The sequence below is a fragment of the Brachyhypopomus gauderio genome, chromosome 6 (genome assembly GCF_052324685.1).
Source record: "Brachyhypopomus gauderio isolate BG-103 chromosome 6, BGAUD_0.2, whole genome shotgun sequence".
NCBI lineage: Eukaryota > Metazoa > Chordata > Actinopteri > Gymnotiformes > Hypopomidae > Brachyhypopomus > Brachyhypopomus gauderio.
In genome coordinates this window covers 32,674,948-32,700,763 of record NC_135216.1, presented here as the reverse complement: position 1 = coordinate 32,700,763, position 25,816 = coordinate 32,674,948, and the positions used below count along the sequence as shown (strand labels likewise).

The 25,816-nt window shown below is 40.4% G+C and overlaps 1 protein-coding gene and 1 long non-coding RNA gene across 3 annotated transcripts; one reads left to right on the top strand and one right to left on the bottom strand.

Moving 5' to 3' along the window:
• Positions 1-1,102: 1,102 nt before the first annotated feature.
• Positions 1,103-12,497, bottom strand: LOC143517716 (cytosolic phospholipase A2 gamma-like). 2 transcript variants are annotated; one of them, XM_077010478.1, is made up of 15 exons: positions 12,287-12,495; positions 11,902-11,918; positions 11,592-11,700; positions 11,182-11,324; positions 10,796-10,994; positions 10,475-10,580; positions 9,749-9,889; positions 8,096-8,206; positions 7,832-7,957; positions 7,500-7,619; positions 7,270-7,308; positions 6,090-6,188; positions 5,310-5,458; positions 2,165-2,330; positions 1,103-2,017 (listed from the first exon to the last, which is right to left on the bottom strand). In XM_077010478.1, the coding sequence occupies exons 1-15, from the start codon at positions 12,392-12,394 to the stop codon at positions 1,854-1,856; spliced, it is 1,797 nt and encodes a 598-aa protein (XP_076866593.1). In that variant the 5' UTR covers positions 12,395-12,495; the 3' UTR covers positions 1,103-1,853. The 2 variants fall into 2 exon arrangements, with proteins under 2 accessions (XP_076866593.1, XP_076866594.1); XM_077010479.1 differs by lacking the exon at positions 8,096-8,206 and having other exon boundaries at positions 12,287-12,497.
• Positions 12,498-12,734: 237 nt separating this feature from the next.
• LOC143517712 (uncharacterized) lies at positions 12,735-25,135 on the top strand. Its single transcript, XR_013132025.1, has 3 exons — positions 12,735-12,754; positions 23,968-24,103; positions 24,400-25,135. It is a non-coding gene; the product is annotated as an uncharacterized LOC143517712 (long non-coding RNA).
• Positions 25,136-25,816: the final 681 nt, after the last annotated feature.

Genomic DNA, 25,816 nt, shown 5'->3' with positions numbered 1-25,816 from the left:
CCTGGAACCAGCTACTTCTCCTGGCGTCTTCAGTTCGTTTCTTTTGTTTTGGTTTCCTCGCGTTTAGTTTTCCGCGACCCTTAATTTTTCCTCTGTTCTTCCCTTTCACTGAGGTTTTTTCTTTTGGCTCTTTTCCCGCATTCCTTTTGGCGATGGTTTCAGTTCACTGTTTTATTTTGTGATTGGCATATTGGATCTTCCCTGTTCAACATTACACGCGTTGTGTGCGGGTTCGCATACCAACACCTAACACTGATCTCTTCTTCCTCACCCTTTCCGTAATACTCGGTGGGGGCCGAGTATACGGACAAAGGGCAGCCTTCCTTCTCTTCATCGCCCTCGCCGTAATACTCGGTAGGGACCGAGTATACAGACGGAGGGGAGCTCTCCTCTTCTTCTGACCCCTCCTCCTCCTTGAACTCTCTGGAGTATTGTCTTCCTCCCCACTGCAATGAAGCTCTACTGTGCCTACTCTCAGAGGCGAGGGGTTTCTGGAGGAAGGCAGGTGTCTCTCTCGCCACACCCACCACGCAGCTTGGCACAGATCTTCTGCCATGGCCTCCTCCGTGGTAGCCTGCACCTGACGCAGCAAAAACGCAACCACGGGGTCTAGCTGCATCTCCTCAAGTCTCACGGGGTTCTCGCGGCGGGGGGCAGGGGAAGAGGCATGGTGGTGCCTGCTGGGCCTCTTCCCCTTCTTGGCGCGGGTCGCGTATCCTGGCATTCTTGGTCGGCTCGTCTTTCTGTAACGATGAGCGCTGTGGGAAGGACGAGGCACTAGTCCGACCGATTACGCACAAACGTCACTTTAATAATAATACATATAGCGCAGACAGCGCACTTTGAACACTTAAACATTAAGTGAGGCGAGACTCAGACAAAGACGAGCATGGGACACTGCGCAAACGCACAATAAATAGACAGACTACATAATCCCCAAATGATGACGAGACGAGCCACAGGTGAGACTGATGAACATGCTCGGACACAACCACACCCACAAAAATCCACAGACGACATAAACACACGCCCAAAGGGGAGGGGTCTGTACCATGACAGGTACACCACATATTCTCCATTATTGAATTAAAGGTACACCACATATTCTCCATGATTTAATTAAAGGTACACCACATATTCTCCATGATTTAATTAAAGGTACACCACATATTCACTATTAGATTATTAAAGGTACACCACATATTCTCCATTATTGAATTAAAGGTACACCACATATTCTCCATTATTTAATTAAAGGTACACCACATATTCTCCATGATTTAATTAAAGGTACACCACATATTCACTATTAGATTATTAAAGGTACACCGCATATTCTCTAACATCACACTCTAGAGAGAATCATGTACGAGTCGACACTTTCAATAATTTGTATGACTCTTGTTCTGTATTAAAGTCAATCATGTGTACAAAGCACAAACACAATTAAAACTGTCAAGATTAATTGTGGCACCATCTGTAGTAAATATACTGTATATGCCCAAAATATCCATACATCAAAGCACTGATTGTGGATTCTTATTCAAACATTTCAGTTACAAAAAGCAAGAATAAACTGAATTCTCCATACCAAACCAATAACAAGAAATACAAATGACTCAAAATGATTATAATCATGTTTTCACTAATTAACAGAACTCTTAGACTACCCAGACTAATAGACTACCCAGTTATAAAAGTGTACGCCATCACATAATTAAGAGAACTCTTATAGTCTACCCAGTTATAAAGGTGTATGCCATCACATAATTAAGAGAAATCTACCCAGTTATAAAGGTGTATATCATCACATGCTCCAACATCATGTTCAACCTGCTCATGCGGTTTCTTCTCTAATGTTTCTTCTTTCTTTGAACCACGTCTTTGATCACATTTAGGAGTTTCTCCTTTGTGTTTTTGATGTTCAGACGAGCTATCTCCAAAAGATCGCTGATCATGTCTTCAGTGTAAGAAAACTGAAAGATCTGATATTTGATTTTCAACTTCTCAACTTTACCTGGGGAAACACAGACATCGATCTTTCATAACACAGCTGTCTCTGTTACTTTATCTCAGGACTTGATGAAGATTTATGTTCATAACTTGAATGCACAATGAAGTCAGACGGTCTTATGAAGGTTTGTTTACTGTATATCATAGTTACCTTTACAGTTCACATCATTAAACAGAGGGATGTGAATGACAGTTGGAGCTTCACTGTTTTCATTACACACATAGAAATCCACTGGTTGTTCACCAGCCGCAGGGTGCTTGAGTGTTGAGAAAGGGATCTGAAGACCTTCACATATCTCAGCAGCTCTATCCACTGTCTACAGGGGGGAAATACAGAAAATTGTAAATTAGCTCCGTGTGCACGTGTGATGTGTGCACGTGTGTGTGTGTGTGTTTACAATAATAATTTAAATAATTATGAACAGTAAAACTACTAATTGTGATATTTTTTTATATATTTACAATAGTTTAAAATAGCCTCCTGCATTTTGCTTCAAATAATTCAAAGATCTATGAATATGCATTAATATGCTAATTACAAATGCTCTCCCAGCACCATCATTATGCTATGCCAAAGCATACCCAAGCATTGCCAAAGAACTGCCTAATGCATTATTTAAAAAACACAAAATATCATTATCATTAGTCAGCTATGTAAGTACCGGTGAACTGCATCCAGAGCCGGAGTGGCTAATCGGGAGATTCGGGAGGATTCCCGATGGGCCGGTTCATGTTAATCTCTAGTTTGGGCTGATTGGGAGGGAAAAATAATTTTGGGCCGGATTTGGGCATAAAACTCCCGGGCTGAAAAAGTGTCCCACTCCGACCCTGACTGCATCACATCCTAAACTAACAATCCAAAAATAGTTAATATTTTGTGTGTGTGTTTGTGTATGATTATGTGTGCTAATAATATTCTGTTGAGCCTTGTTGCCTGAGTTGCTTTTTCAGTTATGACTAACTGAAAGTTTAACTGAAAGTTTCAGTTATGCCCTCAGACAACGAAACACTGCGAATGCAACAGTAAACTCTTAGCGTGTATACTTGTACACAGATAACTTTGGTAACACCTCTCAGACACAGCAGAGAATACACATATGACGAACAGGTTATCGTACAACCAATAGACAATCAAACACACTCAAAATGGAAAACACAATAAACTGAAAGAAACTAACCGTACTAACCAGGGCTTAATTTGAGCCGGATCCTGCCGGAACAGGATCCGGGAACTCTTTAATTTTGAAGCGTGCGTTCCGGTAACTGTCTGCCTTGATCCGGTAACATTTTATGTTGTCCGCAGGGCTGCCAACTCTCACGCATTGCGTGAGTTACTAGTTCGCTAGCTCCGACGCCAACCACCGGCGATATAACACTTAATCTGTGTCCATTTTATGTTCGCCACCCCTCCCCGTCACCCCGTCAACAACTTACGTTCGCCAAACCACCCCCCCCCTCCCCTCGCTCAGGTTAAAATGCGTTCCGGCAACGTTTGATTTACAAATTAAGCCCTGGTACTAACTAGTGATGGGACATCTGAAGCTACGCTTCGAAGCGTGTACCGAGTAAAAAGGGGCGTGTCCGATGAAGCCCCGCTTCGGAGCTTGTGTTAGATTGAGCAAAATCACGTGATCAGCAACAAACGAGGCCTCGCATTACATCGGCCACGTCATTGCTTCATTTTGCGTATCGTTTTTCAAAATAAAAGCGCTATGAACCCTGTTGCTTCGTGTTGTAGAAGGTGGTTAAATTTAAAATCTGGAACGTTCTAAATTCTTTTTGTTTGAGCAGGATGTACATTAGATTCACACATCAAAAACAGACTAAAAACCATTGGAAGAGGCAAACCTTATTTGTAATGTTAAAAACATTTTACATTTGGCAGACGCCCTTATCCAGAGCGACTTACATTTTATCTCATTTTTATATAAGTGAACAATTGAGGGTTAAGGGGCGCCTCAGTCATGGCCTCAGGTCTGGGAATCAAACCCACGACCCTCCGGTTACAAGACCAGTTCCCTAACCACTTCCCTTCCCTAACCACCAGGCCATGACTACCAAACCAGATCTAGAACCCCCAAGAAGCAATTATTTTAAACACATTTTGTTTTTTTTTTAATCAGTTTCTAACTCAAAATATTCAGTCTGCCTCAACAACCACTCAATTCCCAATATAGTAAAGTACAACATATCTTCATTGTCAAATACGTTCATGACATACAAGAAAACCCAACACAACCACTAATGGTCAAGGATTAGATTGGCTACAAATCATTTTAATAATTAAAACATGACAATTAAGTATGATTTAATTGATTCTCCTGTTACTAAACATGAGTTTGATGGAAACTTTGTGACAGTATTGCATTTACAAATTGTTGAAAGTATGATCCAACTGAATGACGAGGCTGTTACAGTTTCACCAGCAGATGTCACTAGTGAGTGATGAATGAAGCCTCGAGTAATGAACCTTTTTGCAAATCAAAGGGTTGGAAAGCTTCATTGCTTCAAGAGGCTTCATTTGCCCATCACTAGTACTAACTAACACTCAAGGGGCAATAACGAACGGACTCAATAAAGATCACAAAACCAAACATGAGACGATCTATGAAGCGACTCGAAACAAACCTGATAATTTTAACCAAACGCTGAACACACAACGATCAAAGTTAAACACCAAGGGCAGATCCGATATCAAAACACGGGGAACAGAACATACCAACACTAGCAACAGCACACACCAGATTGACTCACAAGGAAGGACTGGGCACACGGGAATATAAACCAAACACATCAAGGAATTAAACGTAAACAGCTGATCGAGACTAATAATGGGCGGTAGGATCAGGGGGCGTGACAGGAGAACACTACGGAGATTCAACTAAAAAACAAAACTAAGGGAAACAGAGATCTCACATAGGTTGGGGCGGAGCAGACGTTACAAATATGTTCTTAAATTGTATGTCTGTCTATGGTTATTTGTGCTTCTTGGCAAACATTTAACTTGCAAAACACTAGGTAATGATACTGACTCCTGTAGTTTAGTAGTAGCCTGACTCCATGGTGCCTTAAATTCTGGCCTATCTGTACTATTACCTAGGATGAATTCTGTGATCAGATGCAAAGCACTTTGTAAGTCGCTCTGAACAAATGTAAATGTAAATGTAAAAATTTAATTTTAATCTAATGCTGATAGCTTATATGTAATATTATCTAAACTTCCACTATTTTGTAAGCATTGAGACTGATTAATAAATTTGACCAACACCTACATGTACGTGTTTTTGTAGTCTTACCCCAAAGAGATCAAGAAAGTCAAATGAAATGATGAGGTCAACGTTTCTTTCCTTTTTCAGCACAGCAAAAAAGGGAGAGTTGACCAACACCCCAGCATCTACAAATTTCCGTGTCTCTGACTTCAGGATGCTGGGGTGAACCTCACTAGCTGTTAATGAAAGACAAACAAAACATGTTATAGAAGACCAAATTAGTTGTTCATGTGTTAGTATTTTGTTTAAAGCGTTGGGAAGAATGAGGAATGAGGAATTTAATAATGAGTAAATGAGGAGTTTGGTTCATGTGTTCCCCTTTCTTTACACCCCAGACTCCTCCCGTAGGGGTTTCCCTCTGTGTTTATGTGCTTTGTGTGTGTGTGTGTGTGTGTATTAGTATTATCGTTGCATCTGTCCGCCGTCTCGCTCCTGTTATCATTGCTCTCGTTTCTTGTTAGCATGTCGGTGTGCAAGTGTGTGTTGTCTGCCTTCACCTTGTCATTACATGCATTACAAAAAATTGTTAACTACAATGTAATGATAAACACTACACTTTCAATTAGCAGTATGTGCTGAATGTTTTTCCTTGATTATAAAGTGGGACACAAGGGAAAGTGATGCAGGACCCACATGCTGAATTGACTAATTCAGGCGGAAAAACGAGGAAGAGGTGAATACGAGAGCAGGATTCACCGTCCTAAATGTACACACGAACCACTGAAACCTTATATGATAAGAAACATTAAATTCCAACATACATAAATAAAACTGCATTAAAACATAGTTACAAAATGTACATGACACCTGTCATCTTGTAGAGGAAGTTGTACGTTGTTCCCCAGTCCCACTGATGAACTTTCTTCATGCATTTAGCAGTAAGTCTGCTGTCAAATTTCGAAAGCCCTGACAAGTTAAACAAGACACTGTCACCAGATATTAGTTCAGCCTTTCAAGATTATCAGTGGCACAGATTGCCAGTGGAAACAGATTACCAGTAGGATAAACACCCCACATCTGGGCACACACACAAACACACACACATACACACATACAAACATCCCACATCTGGGCGCACACACACACACACACACACACACACACACACACACAAACACCCCACATTTAATCCACATTACAGGCTCTGCCTTAACCCTACATTATAGACTTCCTGATATATATGGAACAGATAGAGCAAATTCTGGCATTCTGAGCAAGGTTATTTATGAATTACTGTACCTCAGAAGACAATTGTAAATTGTAAATTTTAAACACATTCTCTAACACAGTTTAAGAAAATGTAAAGGTCATCAGATTATAACGTAATAATGAACTATTAATTATTTCAGTACTTGGTGTTTCTCTCTACTCAGTGAGTGTGGCTGCTGTCTTATTTTAGTCCTGTCAAGAAAGTGTGACAGACAGTAGTGACAGAATAACTGAATATTAAATAAAAGGAGGATTGTAACGTAGCTCGCGCTGCGTAACGAGGAGGCGGACACAAACGCTGAGAAGAGCGAGATTTATTACAGGACATTCCATAATCGTCGAAGTCACAGGCAGGAGTCGTAACCGGAGAGCCATCCAAGTGAGACAAGTACAGGGGCATGATCAAGACAGACACGAAACAAAACCAGGCAGGATAACACAGAACAGAGCATAAACCAACAGAGAGTATAAACACCGGGAACAGGGCACATGAATCACAAGAGAACGAATAACCGACAAGGGGCTAGGGAAACACAGGGACTATAAGTACACGGAACTAACAAGACACAGCTGAGGACGATTACGACATGGCCGTGGCAGACAGACAGAAACCAGGCAGACAGACAAGCAGGGCGGGGCCAACGGGCAAGGAACAACACAGACAAGGGAACCCAGAGTGACAGCTAGGAGAGGGGGCGTAGCCATACGTGACAAGGATACAGTAATTAGTCACACTTTCTGCCGTGTACACGTAGAGGAAATATACCAATTACATTACCAATACTATCTGCCTGCAGCTCCGAGGTTGTGTTCAAATCTGTATAAAAATAAGATTCATTTTAGATTCACATTCTGTGCCATGTGGATACTGCACAGACAGAATTAACTGCTAATCTTCTCAAACAGCTTCTGTCATCTCAGGTGCCTCATTCAAATAAAATATAAATTAGCACTAAAGTCACAGGGTCGTCATTTTAAAAATCCATCAGACACTGGGGCACTACTCACCGTCCTCCCCTGGGAACCAGTCAGAGAGACAATCACAAACTTTCAGGCAGTAGTTCTTTAAGATCTCTTCTGTGATTGGTCCTTCGAGCTTTACCTCATTTCCTTCTTTATCATGCTTTCCTAAAGAGGAATGTATTTAGCATGTACCTCTTTAAACACTACTACAACCTTGTGTTATAATAATGAACAAACAATAATACCTTATTTAAACAGCCATTTTGATTATTACCAAAATATGTCATAAATTATTTCCATTAAAGTTCTGATTCATTATGTTTGACATTAAGAGATTAAACAATGCATGAATGTTGGAATATGTATGTGAATCCAACCTTCCAGTAATTTGTTGATCTTGGTTATGTCATTTGTACATTCCTCTTTTCTGAAGAAATGATCATTCAGCTCCAGAAGGGAACTCATCACCATCTCATCATCAATAACCTCCTCCTCCTCGGTACCTAAAGAAATCAAAGGAATAAAAGACTAACTAAAATAGCTCAGGACGTTAAATTCATAAAATAATTGCTAATTTGTAAATGAGTAACTAAATTAACTGACATTTTTTATACTTGTTTTTATAAATTGAGAGCACTTACTATCTGAGGTGTACAATTTCGAACCTCCATTGCCATGAAATAAGTCCCGTATCCAAGCAATAATCGCCTTTTTTATCTCAGTTTTATCAGCGAGTGCACTACCACACAGACCTGCAAATATTGAAATTAAATGAATATAAACTAGGGTTGCCACCTGTCCCAGTTTTCCCGGGACTGTCCCGGTTTTCACGTCGCTGTCCCGGTTTTCCTGGGCTGTCCCGGTTTGTCCCGGTTTTCCTTCTTTTTAATATTCGGTCCCGGCAAAAATAAAATTTCATTTAATGTCCCGGTTTTCACTAGGTTAGTTCAAACGACTATTTAGACTGTTTCTGCACACTTTAAATCCGTCTTTTTTTCTCACTGTGTCCATTCCCCCCCGTAACATTTTACGTTTGCCACCCCCAGGGTTGCCAGGTCCTACAAAAATATCCCACACAAAGTCAGTGTAAAACCCGTCCTTCAGAAGCCTAAACTAGCCCAAAACCCAAAGTAAATTAAGTATTATATCGCGATCGATTCTTTGTGTTGACTTGCAACTCCCGCGGTAGCCCAACTCAAAAGTAGCCCAAAAGTCTTGCTCATGACATTCAAAGCTCTTAATGGTGAATGTCCTGTTGGTGTCTTATAGTGTAATACCTCTTCCTGGTAACACCACAAGTCTTTGTGGGGCTAAGTTAAACCTTAGCTTCATTTTACTTATATGACTTCAGAACTCTGGGACAGTGCTTCAGTGTGTAACGTGGGCCCGGGCTGTCTTAAGTGGTACAGCAGAGGCCAAATGGGTAAACCACCTCAGCTGATTTTGTGATAGTACAACCCAAGTGTTGAACTTATAAGCCAATCAGGAGGCGAGAGATAAATAAACACTTAATCTGTTGAGACCGGGAGTCGAAGCCGGGTCGTTACCTTCGCAAACCAAGGATCAACTTAAGAACAGATTAATTTCCCAACCAAAAGATTGATAACTGAAAACAAAAGAGCAAGTATTCTCCCTATAGAACAACACCAGTGATGACTTGAGGGAGATCAAACATGGGAAAAACAACTCAAGAAAAGAAATTATGTGTGTGTTATCACTGCCACCTAGTGTTCACTAGTGTTTATGTGTGTGTTTTCACTGCCCCCTAGTGTTCACTAGTGTTTATGTGTGTGTTTTCACTGCCCCCTAGTGTTTACTATTGTGTATGTGTGTGTTCTCACTGCCCCCTAGTGTTCACTATTGTGTATGTGTGTGTTCTCGCTGCACAGATCGGTTAAAATTCTGATTAAAAACTGAAAAATTATAACTGGTAACTTAATTATTAACAATGAGTAGCTGGTAGCTGTTAGTTCGATTTTGCATGCTTGTATTGTAATAATAGTCTGAATAAACAGACAGTCTGCATCAATGAACAGTATTTCCTGTGGCCTCTATACATCATACTGCAAATTAAATATGGTGATTATATATAACAATTATAGAAGCTACAGTATATCATCTTCATTGTGTGGGTTTGAATGTTTAATCACAGTCTGAGTATAAATCTCTCTTCATAAGGGAAAGTGTAGCAGGTAATGTTAGAAGTCTTAATCTGGTACTTATAATTCATGTTCAAAACACATAAGTAGTGTACGAGTGTGAAGAGTAAGCCCCGCCCCCTTTTCAGGCGTTACCTTGTAGGTACAGCATGTCATTCTTGGACTGTTTCTTGGTCACTGCTCCGTTCTCAAACCGACTTTCCCAGGCACAGGAATCCACAAAGGCTCCAGTGAGGGAGTAGCCACACTCATCTGGGGTGATCTCAAACCAAACATCTACAAACACAACACACTCTAAACCTTTAATTACTCACACACTCATCTGGGGTGATCTCAAACCAAACATCTACAAACACAACATACTCTAAACCTTTAATTACTCACACACTCATCTGGGGTGATCTCAAACCAAACATCTACAAACACAACATACTCTAAACCTTTAATTACTCACACACTCATCAGGGGTGATCTCAAACCAAACATCTACAAACACAACATACTCTAAACCTTTAATTACTCACACACTCATCTGGGGTGATCTCAAACCAAACATCTACAAACACAACATACTCTAAACCTTTAATTACTCACACACTCATCTGGGGTGATCTCAAACCAAACATCTACAAACACAACACACTCTAAACCTTTAATTACTCACACACTCATCTGGGGTGATCTCAAACCAAACATCTACAAACACAACATACTTCAAACCTTTAATTACTCACACACTCATCTGGGGTGATCTCAAACCAAACATCTACAAACACAACACTCAAAAACATTAAATTCTTCTCTTCCACACATTCAGGCACACATTTACTCACACATACATATAAAGAAGAGACAAAATACCTTTAAATGCTTTATCATGTTTGCACTGCTGGTCAACCACCGTATAAATGGGATAAGGGTCTCTGGTGTGCTGGCCCCTATAATCTGTGACAACATGTTCATCAATCTGAAAAATATTATTGATTCCAGAATTTGTGTGCATACATGTCAGTCACTGAAACAGCTCTATTTAACATGGTGTTTAGATTACATGTAAGTGACATATTTATAATAAATGTAAATTCTGAAAATATTGTAATGAAAAATTGTAATTGTAATGAAAATATTGTATTCTTGACAATATTGTATTCTTGAGTGTGATTTAGTCCATCCTGTTCTTACCTCATTCAGTATATCACACACAAACCACAGGGCCCAGATATCTGTCAAGCTGAAATTGTCTCTTTTGGATATTTCCATTAGTTTCTTGTGTTTTTCAGATTGCTTGACGTGGCCACTAACGAGTCTCTGGATGATGTTTTGTTCCACTGTCTCCATTTTGGTGGACCAGTCTGGTTCTTTGTACACTGATGCCATGCACCTTCAGAGGAGAAACACAGTGTTTACATTATAAACAAACTGTCTGGAATAGTTGGATTTCCCTTTGAAAGAATAAGGTTTTGCATAGACATGAATGTTGAGGCATATTAAGGTTGAGCGTGTGAGGTGCTGTTCTGTGTGTGAACATAATTAAGATGTATAAATATCTGGACGTTCAGGATCAGTACCATGTGGATCCAGAGACACCACTGAGATACATGATACAGTCCAGCAGTCCCTCTTCACCCAGCTGACTCAGAGACCCCAGCAGTCCAATCATAGCTCTCTCCCCTCCACCAGAGCCCAGCACAGCAATGTTGGGTACCTCGTCCTGCAGGTGTAGGAACACACACCCTAAACCCACCACACAGCTGGGGAGAACCTACCAGCACAGCAGCTACACAGTCTGATGGCCAATGTTATGAAATATTACAGAAGCTGTAAAAATCTGAGAAGAATATCATTGGCCCAAGCTCCAGTGTGGGCAGCCTATGAGTTGTGTGGGCTACAGGGCAGTCCTGCCCACACTGATATTAAACCTAAACTGTAAAAAAAAAAAATATATATATATATATATATATATATATATAAAATTTACCAGACTACAGGGTATATTGTGCTTCTGCAGACACTGCTGGACAGTTGCTCTCCTGTTGGACACGTGTTGTCTCTCAGCCTCATTCAGAGAGTGTCCAATTCTCACAACCCTGTTACACATATGATAAAGTAACAGGTAAGAACCCAGCCTAGCTAAGTCATCTAGAACATGAACCATTCACGTATGGAGTCATTGTTGTGAACATGGCTTGGATCACATGATATAACTGTAGTTTTGTTGATTCGGGCTAATATACTATAGTTATAGTTATATACCATAGTCAAAGAGAATTGTAAAACATTACACATACCTTCCAGGGGAGTCCATCTGCAAATATACAAGGGGGCAAAAAGAGCAGAAGTGAGAAGAAGAGCAGATGTGAGGAGCAGGTGTGAGGAGCATCATGATGTTTAAAAACCGCTGTGTGAAGCACCCTGTTTGTGTTCCACACTACGCTGTTGCTACGTCTCATCTTCACTACAGTGAACTCGACACACGACACCTACTAGCATCACTGAGATTGGAGGGTCTTCTTATGGTGGATGTGTGTAAAATAACCCCAGCAGGGGCAGTTTGTGAAGATCTTTAGATCATAGTGGGATTGTTTATATGTGCTCATCAAAATCTCCATCAGAAAACATGCTTGGCATCTACAAAGAAGAATTTCTAAAATTAGCTTAGTTGATAGCACATACCTTCACTGAAGTCCACAAGAAATTCTTCGTTTTCCTGAAGAAAACTTCAAGACTTGTACAGTTAGAGGTGGTCTGTGGTTGTGCGGAAGAGATAAACCTTTTATACATATAGACTTATCCCACTGTGGAGGAGGAGTTTTAATGGTTTCCAGATAATGTTATAGTTTTATTAAAAGTTAAAAAAACAACTGTTTCTCAGAATAGCCTTCTTTCGATCTCTCACACCACACACCCACCACCCTGTAATTAGACGTCTTATATTGGACAGACACACACACACACCCAACCAACTGTTCCTTAAGATAGCCTTCTTTCTCTCACACACCCACCACCCTGTAGTTAGACGTCTCTTATCGGACACACACACAAAAACACCCAAACCCACCCACCCCACCCACCCAAACACACACACCCAACTATCTGTTCCTCAGGTTAACTCTCTTTCGCTCACACATCCACCACCCTAAGGTGAGAGGTCTCTTGTTGTATATACACACGCACACACATTCACACACCTCTGTGGTTAGTTAGAGGTATCTTGTCAGATGGATATACACACACACATTTTATACTTTGATTCCATATACAGTAAATAACATCATCAGGAAACAAAATATTGCTAAAAAAACACCCAGCATGGTATACAGTTCATTTCTCAAGTGCGATTTTAAGGATAAAGAAAACAGCTCCTTTTCTAAATGTGCAGACTCTCCATAATTGCTGAGATTGAGCAATATCTCACCACCTGTTTGGCTTTTGTTTTGTTAACTCCCCCAAGTCTAAGACCACGTATTGTAAGTTTATGTACATGACCAAGACTTCCAAACACCAAACACCAGTTGGCATTTAAATCCTAAGCGTTCAATAATATTTACTAATGTTTGGTGAACACACACACACACACACACACACACACACACACACACACATACATTTACATTTACATTTATGGCATTTAGCAGACGCTCTTATCCAGAGCGTCTGGATAAGACATACACACACACACACACACACACATACACACAAAACCAAGCCCTCTTTCTGTCACAGTCTATTTTCATCCACTCCCAAAATCAGAATTAGAGAAAATAATTTCTTCCTTAAATTGTACTACCTGCACATTAGACTCAGTTCCCTCAAAGTTATTAAAAGAGGTATTACCAGCTGTAACTGAACCTCTTCTAACTATAGTTAACTCATCCATTACAATAGGTCACATGCCCAAATCATGTAAATTAGCAATTATCAAACCTCTGATCAAGAAACCAAATTTTGATCCGACTGTGCTATCTAATTATAGACCCATTTCAAACACATCATTTATATCTAAGATCATAGAAAAAGCTGTTGCCCAGCAATTATGCCTATATCTGTATAGGAATAACACATTTGAAAAGTTCCAATCTGGTTTTAGGCCCCATCACAGTACTGAAACAGCATTAGTTAAAGTAACAAATGATCTCCTCCTTGCATCAGATCAAGGCTATGTATCACTGTTAGTGCTTCTTGATCTTAGTGCAGCTTTCGACACAATTGATCATAGGATCTTGCTAGAAAGGTTAGAACGCTGGGTTGGAGTCTCAGGCACAGCCCTTTCATGGTTTCAGTCTTACTTAACAAATCGCTATCAGTTTGTAGAGCTCAATAATATTTCATCCAAACGTACAATGGTTAAATATGGGGTCCCGCAAGGCTCCATCTTAGGACCACTATTATTTACATTATATATGCTACCATTGGGCACAGTTATAAACAAACATGGTGTCAATTTTCACTGCTATGCGGATGACACTCAACTTTACATATCAGCCAAACCCGATGACAAACTCAGTTTAGGAAAAATTGAGGCCTGTGTAAGAGATATTAAATGCTGGATGTCTCTAAACTTCCTACAATTAAATGAGGACAAAACAGAAGTTCTCCTTGTGGGCCCTAAGGCCGCAAGACAGAAAATTCCAAATTTAATGCTTAATCTTGCAGACTATCCCATTACACCTGGCACAGTAGCCAAAAACCTAGGCGTCGTACTCGACTCCGACCTATCATTTGATAAATATATAGATAATACTACTAGGATAGCTTTTCTACATCTCCGCAACATTGCCAAATTAAGAAATGCATTATCACAGGATGATGCAGAAAAATTGGTGCACGCCTTTGTTAGCTCTAGACTAGACTACTGCAATTCACTACTGTCAGGATGTTCAAATAGGAATCTAAATAAACTTCAAGTAGTTCAAAATGCTGCAGCTAGAGTTCTGACCAGAACTAGAAAATTTCAGCATATTAGACCAGTCCTATCAGCCCTGCATTGGCTCCCAGTTAAATTTCGTATTGATTTTAAAATTCTATTATTAGCATATAAAGCACTACACGGGCTTGCTCCTGAATACCTCCAGGAACTTATTTCCTACTATGAACCCCCACGTCAACTAAGATCACAGGGTGCTGGTCTGTTATTAGTTCCACAAATTAACAAGGTAACAGCAGGGGGAAGAGCCTTTTCTTATAAGGCCCCCCAGCTTTGGAATAATCTTCCTAAATGTGTCCGGGACTCTGACACAGTCACAATCTTTAAATCTAGGTTGAAAACCCACTTATTTAGTCTAGCGTTTGATAATTAATATCCCCCTTAGATAAAGGTACAGATCCAGGGGTTCATAGACGAAGGGTTTTATGGTAGACTGGGGTGCTGGTGCTGTCATCCTGTCACTGCTCGTGGTCACTCAAGTTTGTTGACAGTGCAGTGGACGGATGCCATTGTCTCAGAATGCCCCCAAGCCTATGTTACCTTCTGGTTCTGCCTTTTTTTAGCTAGGCTGTAATAATTTAACTTAGTGCCGGAGTTGCTGCCACACTCCAGAAATGTTTATAATTTTACCTGTCCTGTATATGTCCTCATACAGAGCTAATTTTCCCTGTTTCATTTCTCCACATGGCTGCCCGCCTGCTTGAGGAATAATGAGATGAGGAGAGACAAGCGATCCATCCTGGCCGGCCACCTCCTGCCTAACCGGATGCCTACACCATGATGGACATTATTACATATTTTTCGGTCTAAATGGACATTATTGCATCTTTTACATTCTGTCTACATTCTGTCTATATTGTTGTTGTTGTCATGGTGACCGGTGTCGGCCAGAGGAGGATGGGTTCCCCCCCTGAGTCTTGGTTCCTCTCAAGGTTTCTTCCTCATGCAAAAAAACTAGGGAGTTTTTCCTTGCCACTGTCGCCTTTGGCTTGCTCACTGGGGGCTAGGACTCGGCACTTGTAAAGCTGCTTTGTGACAACAACTGTTGTAAAAAGCGCTATATAAATAAAATTTGATTGATTGATTGATTGATTGATCTATTAACAAGTAAATCTCATCTTCACTCTCCTGGTTCAAACCCAACCTTGCAGATCGATACAAACTTGTTCATGTAAATACTGAATGCTCTGAATGCACAAAAGTAAAATATGGTGTCCCACAAAGATCTGCATTGGGCCCCATATTATTCTCATTACATGTGCTACTATTAGGCACAATACTCAAATGTATATATCTTCTAATTCAGATCATGTCAATACCAGAGATATTCAGAAGTCACAAAATACCAGTCTAAATCAAGTCACAAGTGTCACGGTACGGTGGGCCCCCTACTGGTCGCCCCCATCTACAGCGGCAGTTGTCCTGTCATATTGGTGCGTTGTGTGCGTCCCTCAGGTGGGCGGAGCCCGTGATCCGTCTCACCTGAGGGTCGTTTGTTTGTCTTTATATGTCTTGTCTTTGTACCAGTTGACCGCTGGTTATTATATCTTTAATTTTGATCAGTTCTCGGGTATTGGTTTGCGCACTTTTCCTATTAAACCATCCTTTTTCCCTGAGACTTGGCGTGATCGCTTCCATTTTATTTCGCTCACCCTGCCCGTCACAACAAGTCAATACCAGGATAAGCTTAGGGACAGGAGATGGAAAATGGAAATGGAAAATAATTATTTTAAATACTACCCTGGTTTAAAATACTACCCTGGTATTAAATATTACCCTGGTATTAAATACTACCCTGGTATTAAATATTACCCTGGTATTGTTGGCTGTCCCCAATTATCGTCCACTTCCACATATTGCATATTTTCTCTGTTTCTAATCACCAATACTGGTGTGTGTGTGTGAATACAAGGAGTGTGAATTAAAATGGAAGCGATCATGCCAAGTCTCAGAGAAAAAGGAGGTTTTGTGAGCAAACCAAAATCAAGGATACAATAACCAACAGTCAACTGGTACAAAGACAAGACATATATAGACAAACAAACGATCATCAGGCGAGGCAAATCATAGGCCCCGCCCCCCTGAGGGACGAACACAACGAAACAAGACAACTGCCGCTGTGGACGGGGGCGACCAGCAGGGGACCCGCCATACCGTGACAAATACCACTGGGAAATTTATAAAAATGTAAGCCCAAAAATGTCTTAGAATGACATTTAAACTTTATTTTAGCAAAAAAATTGTCCGAGAACAATTTAAAAATCACTAACAACGGAGTAATTTTGTGTGCTCAAACCGTATAGAATGCATCTGTGAAGGAGAGAAAAATGAAAAGGAAGTGATCACGCCAGTCACAGGGAAAAAGGAGGAATTTAATAGAAAAGGCGCACCACACAAAACCCGTGACATGGTCCAAATTAAGGAAACAATAACCAGCAGTCAACTGGGGGATGAACACAACACAACAACAACAGCACAAAATGATCTACTGCTGCTGTGGACCGAGGCATGTTTATTTACCTGTTACACGACTATCAATGAGAAAACGATCTGCGTCCCAAATCACTTAAACAAAAGTAAAGCAAAATAACCACACAAATAAAGTGTTTTTCTATAACTTGCACACAGCGCCTGGATAACGGACCGACTCTGATTGTTCACGAGTTATTTTGGACGAGTCAGTTTTGAGTCAAGAGTCATTGGGAACGAGTTTCAAGTCAAGTCTGAAGTCTTTTTGTAGGCAAATCAAGTGCGACTTCGACTCGAGTCACTCAAGTGTGCATCTCTTGTCAATACCACTCCAAAAATTGAGAACTGTATCCAGGAAATATATATATATATATATAAAAACTCTGCCCTGAAGATTTGCAGCATTGCAATACCACGTTATTGCTGGTAGTCAAGCGCACAAGTTGCGGTGGATCCTCTCCTCTACGCATGCGCAGGCCTGCTGGGCGGGAGACGGAGAAGGAATGTGAAATGGAAAACGGAAAAGTGAAAGTGAAACTACCGTGACACGTGAATCGTTTCCCTTCGCATGAACAATAAATCTGGAATAGTGTGCATACTTCTTTTTGTTATTTTGTTAGGCTGTCTAGCTCCTGGCAAAAACGCATTCAACTTTGTTTGCTATTTGAGAGATCAAAAACGATCAGGGGCTGCAACTGAGCGAAAACGGATAAATAAGACGGAAAATGATTTTTAGATTTTAGTTGCAAATTTGCACTCTAAGACCGTTAACTCGGGCATCTCTTTTCTCTGAAAGTTCCACCAGGTCTAGAGTATATTACCGGATAAGGTTTTCTACGAACGTTGTGCTGTGTTCACAACACATTTGGGTGATATAAATTAATGAATCAGTCTATTATCAATACAGTTAACAAGAAGTCAACAGACAAACTAAAAACGAGAGCTAGAAAGATACTGTGTGAATGAATTTTAATTGGCTTGATAAAACCCGTTACAAAACAATGGACTGAGTTCAGGATTGTTAGCGTAAAGCCAGTGCTATTAGGATAAAACTCGGATTTGTTTTTGAGTCAGTAGTAAATGTTTAACGTGTCTGCTTTTAAAACCTAGAAGAGAAGCAGAAAGAATGGGAACATTTGGAAAAATGGAGGGAAGTTTGAAAGAGGAGTGGAGGAAAATAAATACAGGTTTTGGCTGTAAAACTGAAAATGAAAACAGAAAACCAAAATGAATTATGAGAATAGGAAAAAGAATGGATGAAGTAGACAAATGTGAAGTGTTAAAATGCTCAATGACTGGCCATGAGTGATGAGATAAAAGTTCCACTGCACGTCAGTGAAGTAATGAAATTGATTAAACCTCCAGTGAATATAAAAGATTTTAAAGATTTTTACACTTACTAAGGTGACTTACACCTGTAAATATTTGTCCACTTTACTAATGTGACTTAAACCATTTGGATATAATAAAAATGTCCTTGACCTTTTGCAAAAGTAAAAGAAGATGAAAAAAATAACAGAGCCAACGTAGACAGAGGAACACATAGAGAAAAATACATAAAGGAAATAATTATATACAAAATTGTCAAAATCAAATCTTAACATTCTTTTCTATTAAATGTCTGCTTTAGTTTAACATGTTCATAATAAAATCCCACCAGTAACTTCAACAATGAGAGGTATTACAGAATAACAAACAGGGTTGAGTTGTGCTTGATTTGGGTTGGAGGGTCATTTAATCACGGACACATTTGGTGTTGCCGTCGTTGCTGCTTCTCGTGTGACCACGTAGATGACGTTAGATCCTGTGTTTTGCTGCCCTCTTGTGGTTGATTATCAGAACACGAAATTAAATTTATCCTTTGGATGCAGTGGTGTTTTGAAGGCCGTCTACATCCAAACTCACTCCAGGCCGTAAACACAGCAGACTCCACGTACAAGTTTGTACATTACAAATTTTTCTCATTAAATTCACCTCTTTTCCAACATGAAAACTTCTCATAACTTAGAAGACTTTATCTGGTGATCCAGAATATCATTAACAAATGTTCTAACAACGAATGAGTTTGCAATATGATCAGGAAAACACAGCTCTTGAGTCTTGCTTTTCATGTGACCGCATAGATCAGGAGCAGAAGTGTCAATTCCAGGTTCAGAAAGTAAAAGTCCTCACCAGGATTTTGCTCTGCCTGAGCAAAATCCTGGTGAGGACTTTTACTTTCTGAACCTGGAATTGACACCTCTGATCAGGAGTGGCCTGATCTAGAGTATCGAAGTAGTACTTCACTACTGTACTTAAGTACTAAAATGCTGTATCTGTACTTTACTGGATTTTTTTTTTCTCCTGCTTTCACTTTTACTTCACTACATATTTTCCATTAGTTTAATACTTTTACTCCGATAAATTTTTTACGTGCTGTATAAATGCATAAGTGCTGCATAATAAGCTTGTTGACATTTTAATGTACATATATTGGCACCTTCCACACCAACATCAAGTTATTGTGGCGTTGAGGAAGGAGACCACCCCTGGTCTTACCTATAGACAGTGTTTGCATTTGCTGGAGTGAAAGTAACATCCTAAAGAGTGAACTATTGGACTTCAAAATTTCACCTTTGAACTTGGAGAAACACATCAATGCTATCATCAGGGCTCTCAAGTTTTGGATTCATGCCAGAGTGTGAGAGTTGTTGACGGGGGGGGTGGTGGCGAACGTTAATTGTTGAGCGGGAGGGGGGGTATGTGGCGAACGTCAGTTGTTGAGCGGGGGGGGGGGGGGGGGGGGGGGGTTGTATACGTTGTATATCGCGATCGATCGCCAGTGGAGGGCGACATAGATATGGATCGGAGGTAAATAAACTAGATTTTTTTTCTCGCCGTGTGAAATCGGAGGTGTGGCGTGTGAGCGTGTGAAGACGGTCAAATGCGTGTGTCACACGCTCAATGCGTGAGACTTGAGAGCCCTGGCTATCATCAAAGCTATCATCAAAGCTATCAGTAAGTGCTAGTCAGGTTAGATATCTTAGCTAACTAACCTAATTATGTTCATGACGTGCTGCAGTATTCACTTAACATTAGCTGGCAATCATTGAGGCGATGTCATGATGAGTTGTGTTTTTAGCAACAGTAAGCCGCGTCTCTTTTCGTGCTGACTAATCATGTGACCATTTTTATAGTGTAATGTTTTTATAGGTTAAGAGCATTTATTGATGGTAAACGCAGGGCAGTAGTCTCACCCTTAGAATCCGACGGACGGTTTTTACATCCAAAATACACCTCGTTTTCTCAGCTAAATTAAGGCGAACTTGTACTTCTGCGTCAAACCTACGATATAGCGAGACATAGGTTATCTGTTTGTTGTGTACAAAGTGTTAAGCCCAGTTTTTTTAAGTTGCTACTTGTTTTTTACATACAGAACACTTGTATTTCTCTCAATATAGCCCGGACTACATATTATTCTGACCTTATTCATGCTGATTCTACTAGCCCCAAAGACATTTTTTCTACAATAAACAAACTTCTCAAACCAATAGATAATATCTCAAATACCTTTACAATTGATAAATGCAACTCATTCATGTCATTCTTCCAGACAAGGATAGAGACTATCTACAGTTCCTTGAACATCCTTTCTGTTCCTCCTGTCCTTCCGTTGATCACACCTCAATCTACCACCCAGTCTCTCTCCCAGTTCTTACCTGTATCTCAGGCTGAGCTGTCTGAGATCATGACGAAAACACGAAGCTCTACCTGTATTCTTGATCCTGCTCCAACAAAACTGGTCAAGGATTGTTTTCCAGTTATATTATCAGTTGTATCAGATATAATAAACTCTTCCCTTTGTTTTGGTTCAGTACCTCAGTCCCTTAAAATTGCTGCTCTCACTCCAGTCCTTAAGAAACCAGGGCTGGATTCAGATAATTTAAGTAATTTTCGCCCTATTTCTAATCTTCCATTTCTATCTAAAATACTAGAACGGGTAGTTGCCACTCAGCTTAATGATTACTTAATGTCACATAGTCTGTTTGAACTATTTCAGTCCGGTTTTCGCTCCCAACACAGCACCGAATCAGCCCTTATTAAGGTCACAAACGACCTTCTTCTTTCCTCTGACTCTGGCAATCTTAGTATTCTCATTCTCCTCGATTTAACTGTGGCCTTTGACACTATTAACCACTCTGTTCTTCTTTCTCGCCTAGAATTCTCTACCAACATCACTGGTACTGCCCTTGCATGGCTAAGATCATATCTCACAAACCGTAAACAGTTTGTATGTATCAATAACTGCAGATCACACATTGCTCCATTGTCCCAAGGTGTTCCCCAAGGTTCTGTGCTTGGTCCCCTTCTCTTTGTTCTCTACATGCTCCCCTTAGGTGACATCATACGGAAACATGGTCTACATTTCCACTGCTATGCCGATGATATTCAGCTTTATATTTCCACCAAATCAGTCTCCACTATAACTCTAGCCACACTGTCAAATTGCCTTACTGAAATAAAATTATGGATGGAAACCAACTTTCTCAAATTAAACTGTGATAAATCTGACATGGTCGTAATAGGTCCCAAATCCCTCACAAAAAACATACAAGACATCTGCCTGACCATAGACAACTCTACACTGTACCCTTCCTTACACATCCGTAATCTTGGTGTTATTTTTGACAGTCATTTATCATTTGAACAGCATGTAAAGCAAGTCACTAAAACTGTTTTTTTTCATTAAAAAAATATTGCTCGCCTTCGTCCATCACTCAATTTCTCTGCTGCTGAAACTCTGTTTCAAAACAATGATGCATGAAAACACACAGAACATGAATCCACAAAGCACAAAACCACCGATCACCAGACTGGGGAAATACAGGGACTATATGAACATGGAACTAACAAGACACAGGTGAGGACGATGATAACGAGGCGTGGCAGACAGACAGAAACCGGGGCAACAGACAAGCAAGGCGGGGCAAACGCATGGGTTAAACTTCTCTGTCACTACGACGGATTTCCGTCATTTGATTTTTTTGGGGAAAAAATCCTTCAAATCATAAACCACACACACACGCGTGCTATCTGTTTTGTGGCTGAAATATGATCCTCTCACTGGATCGTCAGTGCTGGATGGATGACGGCGGTGTCATTTGATTGACTTGCGGGTCATCCTGCCTTCTGATTTTCCAAAAAACCGCAGAATTTTTACCCGCGGCAGGATTTTTAAACAAGCCCAATTTGGTGTGAAAACCGCAAACCTGGCAACTCTGCTGACGCCGTCCTCCTTGGTCCCGAGCCGCATAAAGCTGGGCGTACACTGTGCGATTTTTGGCCCATTTTCAGCCGATTTTTCACTCGTGCGACTATTTTTGCGATCGGGCCGAGTTTCGCAACGTGTCGTGCATCGTATAGTTTACACAGGTAAACGAGGAGCGATTCACACCTCACGACCAACTCCCGATCAGAAATCGCAGCGTCGCAAGAATATCAAACATGTTTGAAATTCAAATCGCTCCTCGTGAGAGTATCGCACTGTTGAAGCAGCTTCACGAGCCGACTCTCCGCAACCTCTCACACTGCGCATGCACGAACGGCAGAAGAGGACGTAAAATCCTCTGTGTGCGCACGCATGTGCAAGTGAATTTCTTTTTTGATGAAATCATTGAAATATTGTTTGATTAACAAGCAATTATTGCTAGTTGCAAATATACATCATAAAACACAAGTTAATGGTACTTTTTCAGTGAATGAGGTGAAAACCCACGTCTGCCCAGCCATTTCTTTGTCCATGCACGTCACCTTTTTTAGGTGTTTCTAGACACAGAATGGCACAAATTGCCAAGGCATTGCGTTTTTTTTTGTGGACATTTCAGGTGATCGTCTCTCCACTTCCGGGCTCTTATACTTTTTCTTCTCCCGTTTTTATGATGCAGTTCCGGATACAAGAGTCCGATATGTGGTGTAAGGACGTATAGTGTGAGCAGTCAGGTCGCATGAGAGCGTCGGGTTGTATAGTGTGAGTATATGAATCGTGAGCTGTGAACTTTTAAACCCTGCGATTTAGTCGTACAGTTTGAGCTGGAGCTGAGTACACGATTTAAAATATCGTAAAGTGTACGCCCAGCTTAACCGTGTATTCTTCCGCCGCGCACACCAAACACCAAGTTCCGTTTACGATGCACGACGTCGTAATAACCCAGGGACCGCCTGTATTTCAGACATCCGAAGAGCTTCAGAGGTAGATGTAAGATAAATTCAGTATTTTATCCTTATTCTGATACAGTTAAATTTTTATCAGAAATATGTTTTTTTTGAGCCGGTACAGGTGGTCAGAAGATAACTTACGGCGTAAGGCGTAATACAAAATCACATAATGATAGTTGCAATACTTTTAAACTTTATTGGCACAATTTCTTTGAGTTGTCTTGTATCCGATAATTTTAATAACAGTAATAAATAAATAAATAATGAATTAATCATGCCTACATGCCTGTTTTTATCATATTGTGTCTTAATTGTGTTAACAGAATCTTTAGGTTACAGTGATTTCTCAGAATATTAATAGAAATTTAGTTTTTTTGATTTCACCATAATGATTACCTGACTTATTAATTAATTAATTTAAATATTAATCATTAAATATTCATTTGTTCATTCATTTTGCGATAGTGAATCTGATAAAAACAAGAGAGCTTCATACCATTTTAAAACTCAACAGGATTCACTAAATTTGACTTGATCTTTAAATAATTTTCTAGAAGAGGACCCCCAGATAACATATATAACATTTATGTACATTTATTGCTTAGGTGTTGCATTTTGTCGCTTCATATATTCTCTCTTCTTACCTTACACAGGCTGTTTAGATAAATATACTTTATAAATGTGTTTATTGTGTAGAATTAGGCAAAGGAGGCCGTGTCCCAACTACACCACATTTTCAGTAATTGCTGGCATTGTCTTTTGCCAGGAAAAAATTTCAGTCAAATGAAAATTTCTTGCTTTAACCCATGGGCTAACGGCAATGGAACAACAGAACCACGAGGAACAGAGACACCAGAGTGACAGCGAAGGGAGGGGGCGTGGCCCTACGTGACACTTGATTTGTAAGTGATATATAAAAACAATTGATAATCAAACTTTGACGGCTTTCTTTAATTAATTCAAAACACAATACTTGTACTTTTTACTTTCAGTACTTGAGTAATAAATTTTAGAATAAACTACTTGCAATACTTAAGTACAAAAAATGCTGAATACTTCTGTACTTCTACTTAAGTAAAGTTTTTAAAGAACACATCAACTTCTACTCAAGTCAATTTTTTGATAGAGTAGCCTACTTGTACTTTTATTCAAGTATGGGTCTCTAATACTTTATACATGTCTGCATGTGGCTCCCCAGCTGCACCTGCACTAACGGTCTGTGCCGTGGCCCGGTTACCTCATCAGCTCTGAGGGCGACACACTGCTTCATCTTCATGGTGCACGGTTTGTTTACAAGCCTAGCGAGCCGCTAATACTTTTAAAACTGGCGTAGTGGAAAACGTGAGACTAGCAGCATGAAGTATCTGTGCTATTGTGATTCTGAGTCTCGTTGGTGAGACGCGGTCTTCTGTCACACGTTTTGGAATAAACCACATACGAGGTGCAGCAAACGCCCCGCAGACGACTGAGGGAGCTTCAAAACTACTGTCGCTGTCTGTTCTCTTCTTCCTAAAGGTGAGCGTAGGTCAGTAGCGTTGTAACCAGTGTTGATAACGGAGTTTATCCACTTTTTACTGAGAAAACAACAGTTGCGTACATAACAGAGCTCGTAGTGTGCGCCCACCTCCTCCAACCGTGCCAAAGTCCTGAAGCATATCACGACTTACGTTTATATCGAAGATTGTGTTTATGGTTTTTTTTTATGTTTATGGTTTTTTAACTTAGCTTGAGTTCACCCCGGTATTTTCGTTGAACACACATGTGCGTGAGATGAAAACACCCCTTCCCAGTCAGGACAAGATCATTTCAACAAACAATTTGTCAAGTTTGTTCTCAAAATGGCAGGGAAAAAATGCACAGCAAAACAAAAATATGAAGATGAACAGAGGACGTTATTAACAGAGTAGGCAGCCTGGTCTGTGTGTATGTGAGAGAAAGAGAGAGAGAAAGAGAGAGGGGGGGGAGGGAGGGATGGGGGATAGTTCCAAGTGTGCCCATATGTAGGCTCTTGGTCTCCCAGACGTAGATGATAGACGCTGTGTTTTGCTGCCCTCTTGTGGTTGATTATCAGAACTCATAATTAAATTTATGATTTGGATGCAGTGGTGCTGTGAAGACCATCTACATCCAAACTCACTCCAGCCCGTAAACACAGCAGACTGCACATAGCAGTTCCAGCCTAACTAGTAAACACAGCAGAACAGGGTAATCAACTGTAGAACAGGGTAATCAACTATATTGTTCCGCGGGCCAAATTTGGCAGATAGCTCTGACCAGCAGTCCAGGGAACGGGAGGGGGGGGTGGCGAACGTAAGTTGTTGAGTGGGGGGGGGGGGGGGGGGGTTTAAAATTTATTCTCCCGTCAAAATAAAGAAATATTTTAAACAATTTATTCTGGTTCCGGATGGGATGGCATTTGGGTCCGTATCCAGTTAATCAGGAATAAGATTGGGTCCGGACAGGACTGTGTCCGCGGTCCGCCTGTTGGTGACCTCTGATGTAGAAGTTCTTATTGTTTGTACAATATTGCACATTTTATCTTATTAAATTCACCTCCTCTTTTCATTTCACTATGGATACAATTCAACTGCTATATGATTCAGTTTCAGTATGGA

Coding starts and splice junctions, on each gene's coding strand:
- LOC143517716 (XM_077010478.1), bottom strand. CDS start 12,394: ATGTATAAAAGGTTTATCTCTTCCGCACAACCACAGACCACCTCTAAC. Junction 10,581..10,795: donor TGTGTGATATACTGAATGAG/GTAAGAACAGGA, acceptor AATATTTTTCAG/ATTGATGAACATGTTGTCAC. Junction 7,309..7,499: donor CTGGTTCCCAGGGGAGGACG/GTGAGTAGTGCC, acceptor ATTTTTATACAG/ATTTGAACACAACCTCGGAG.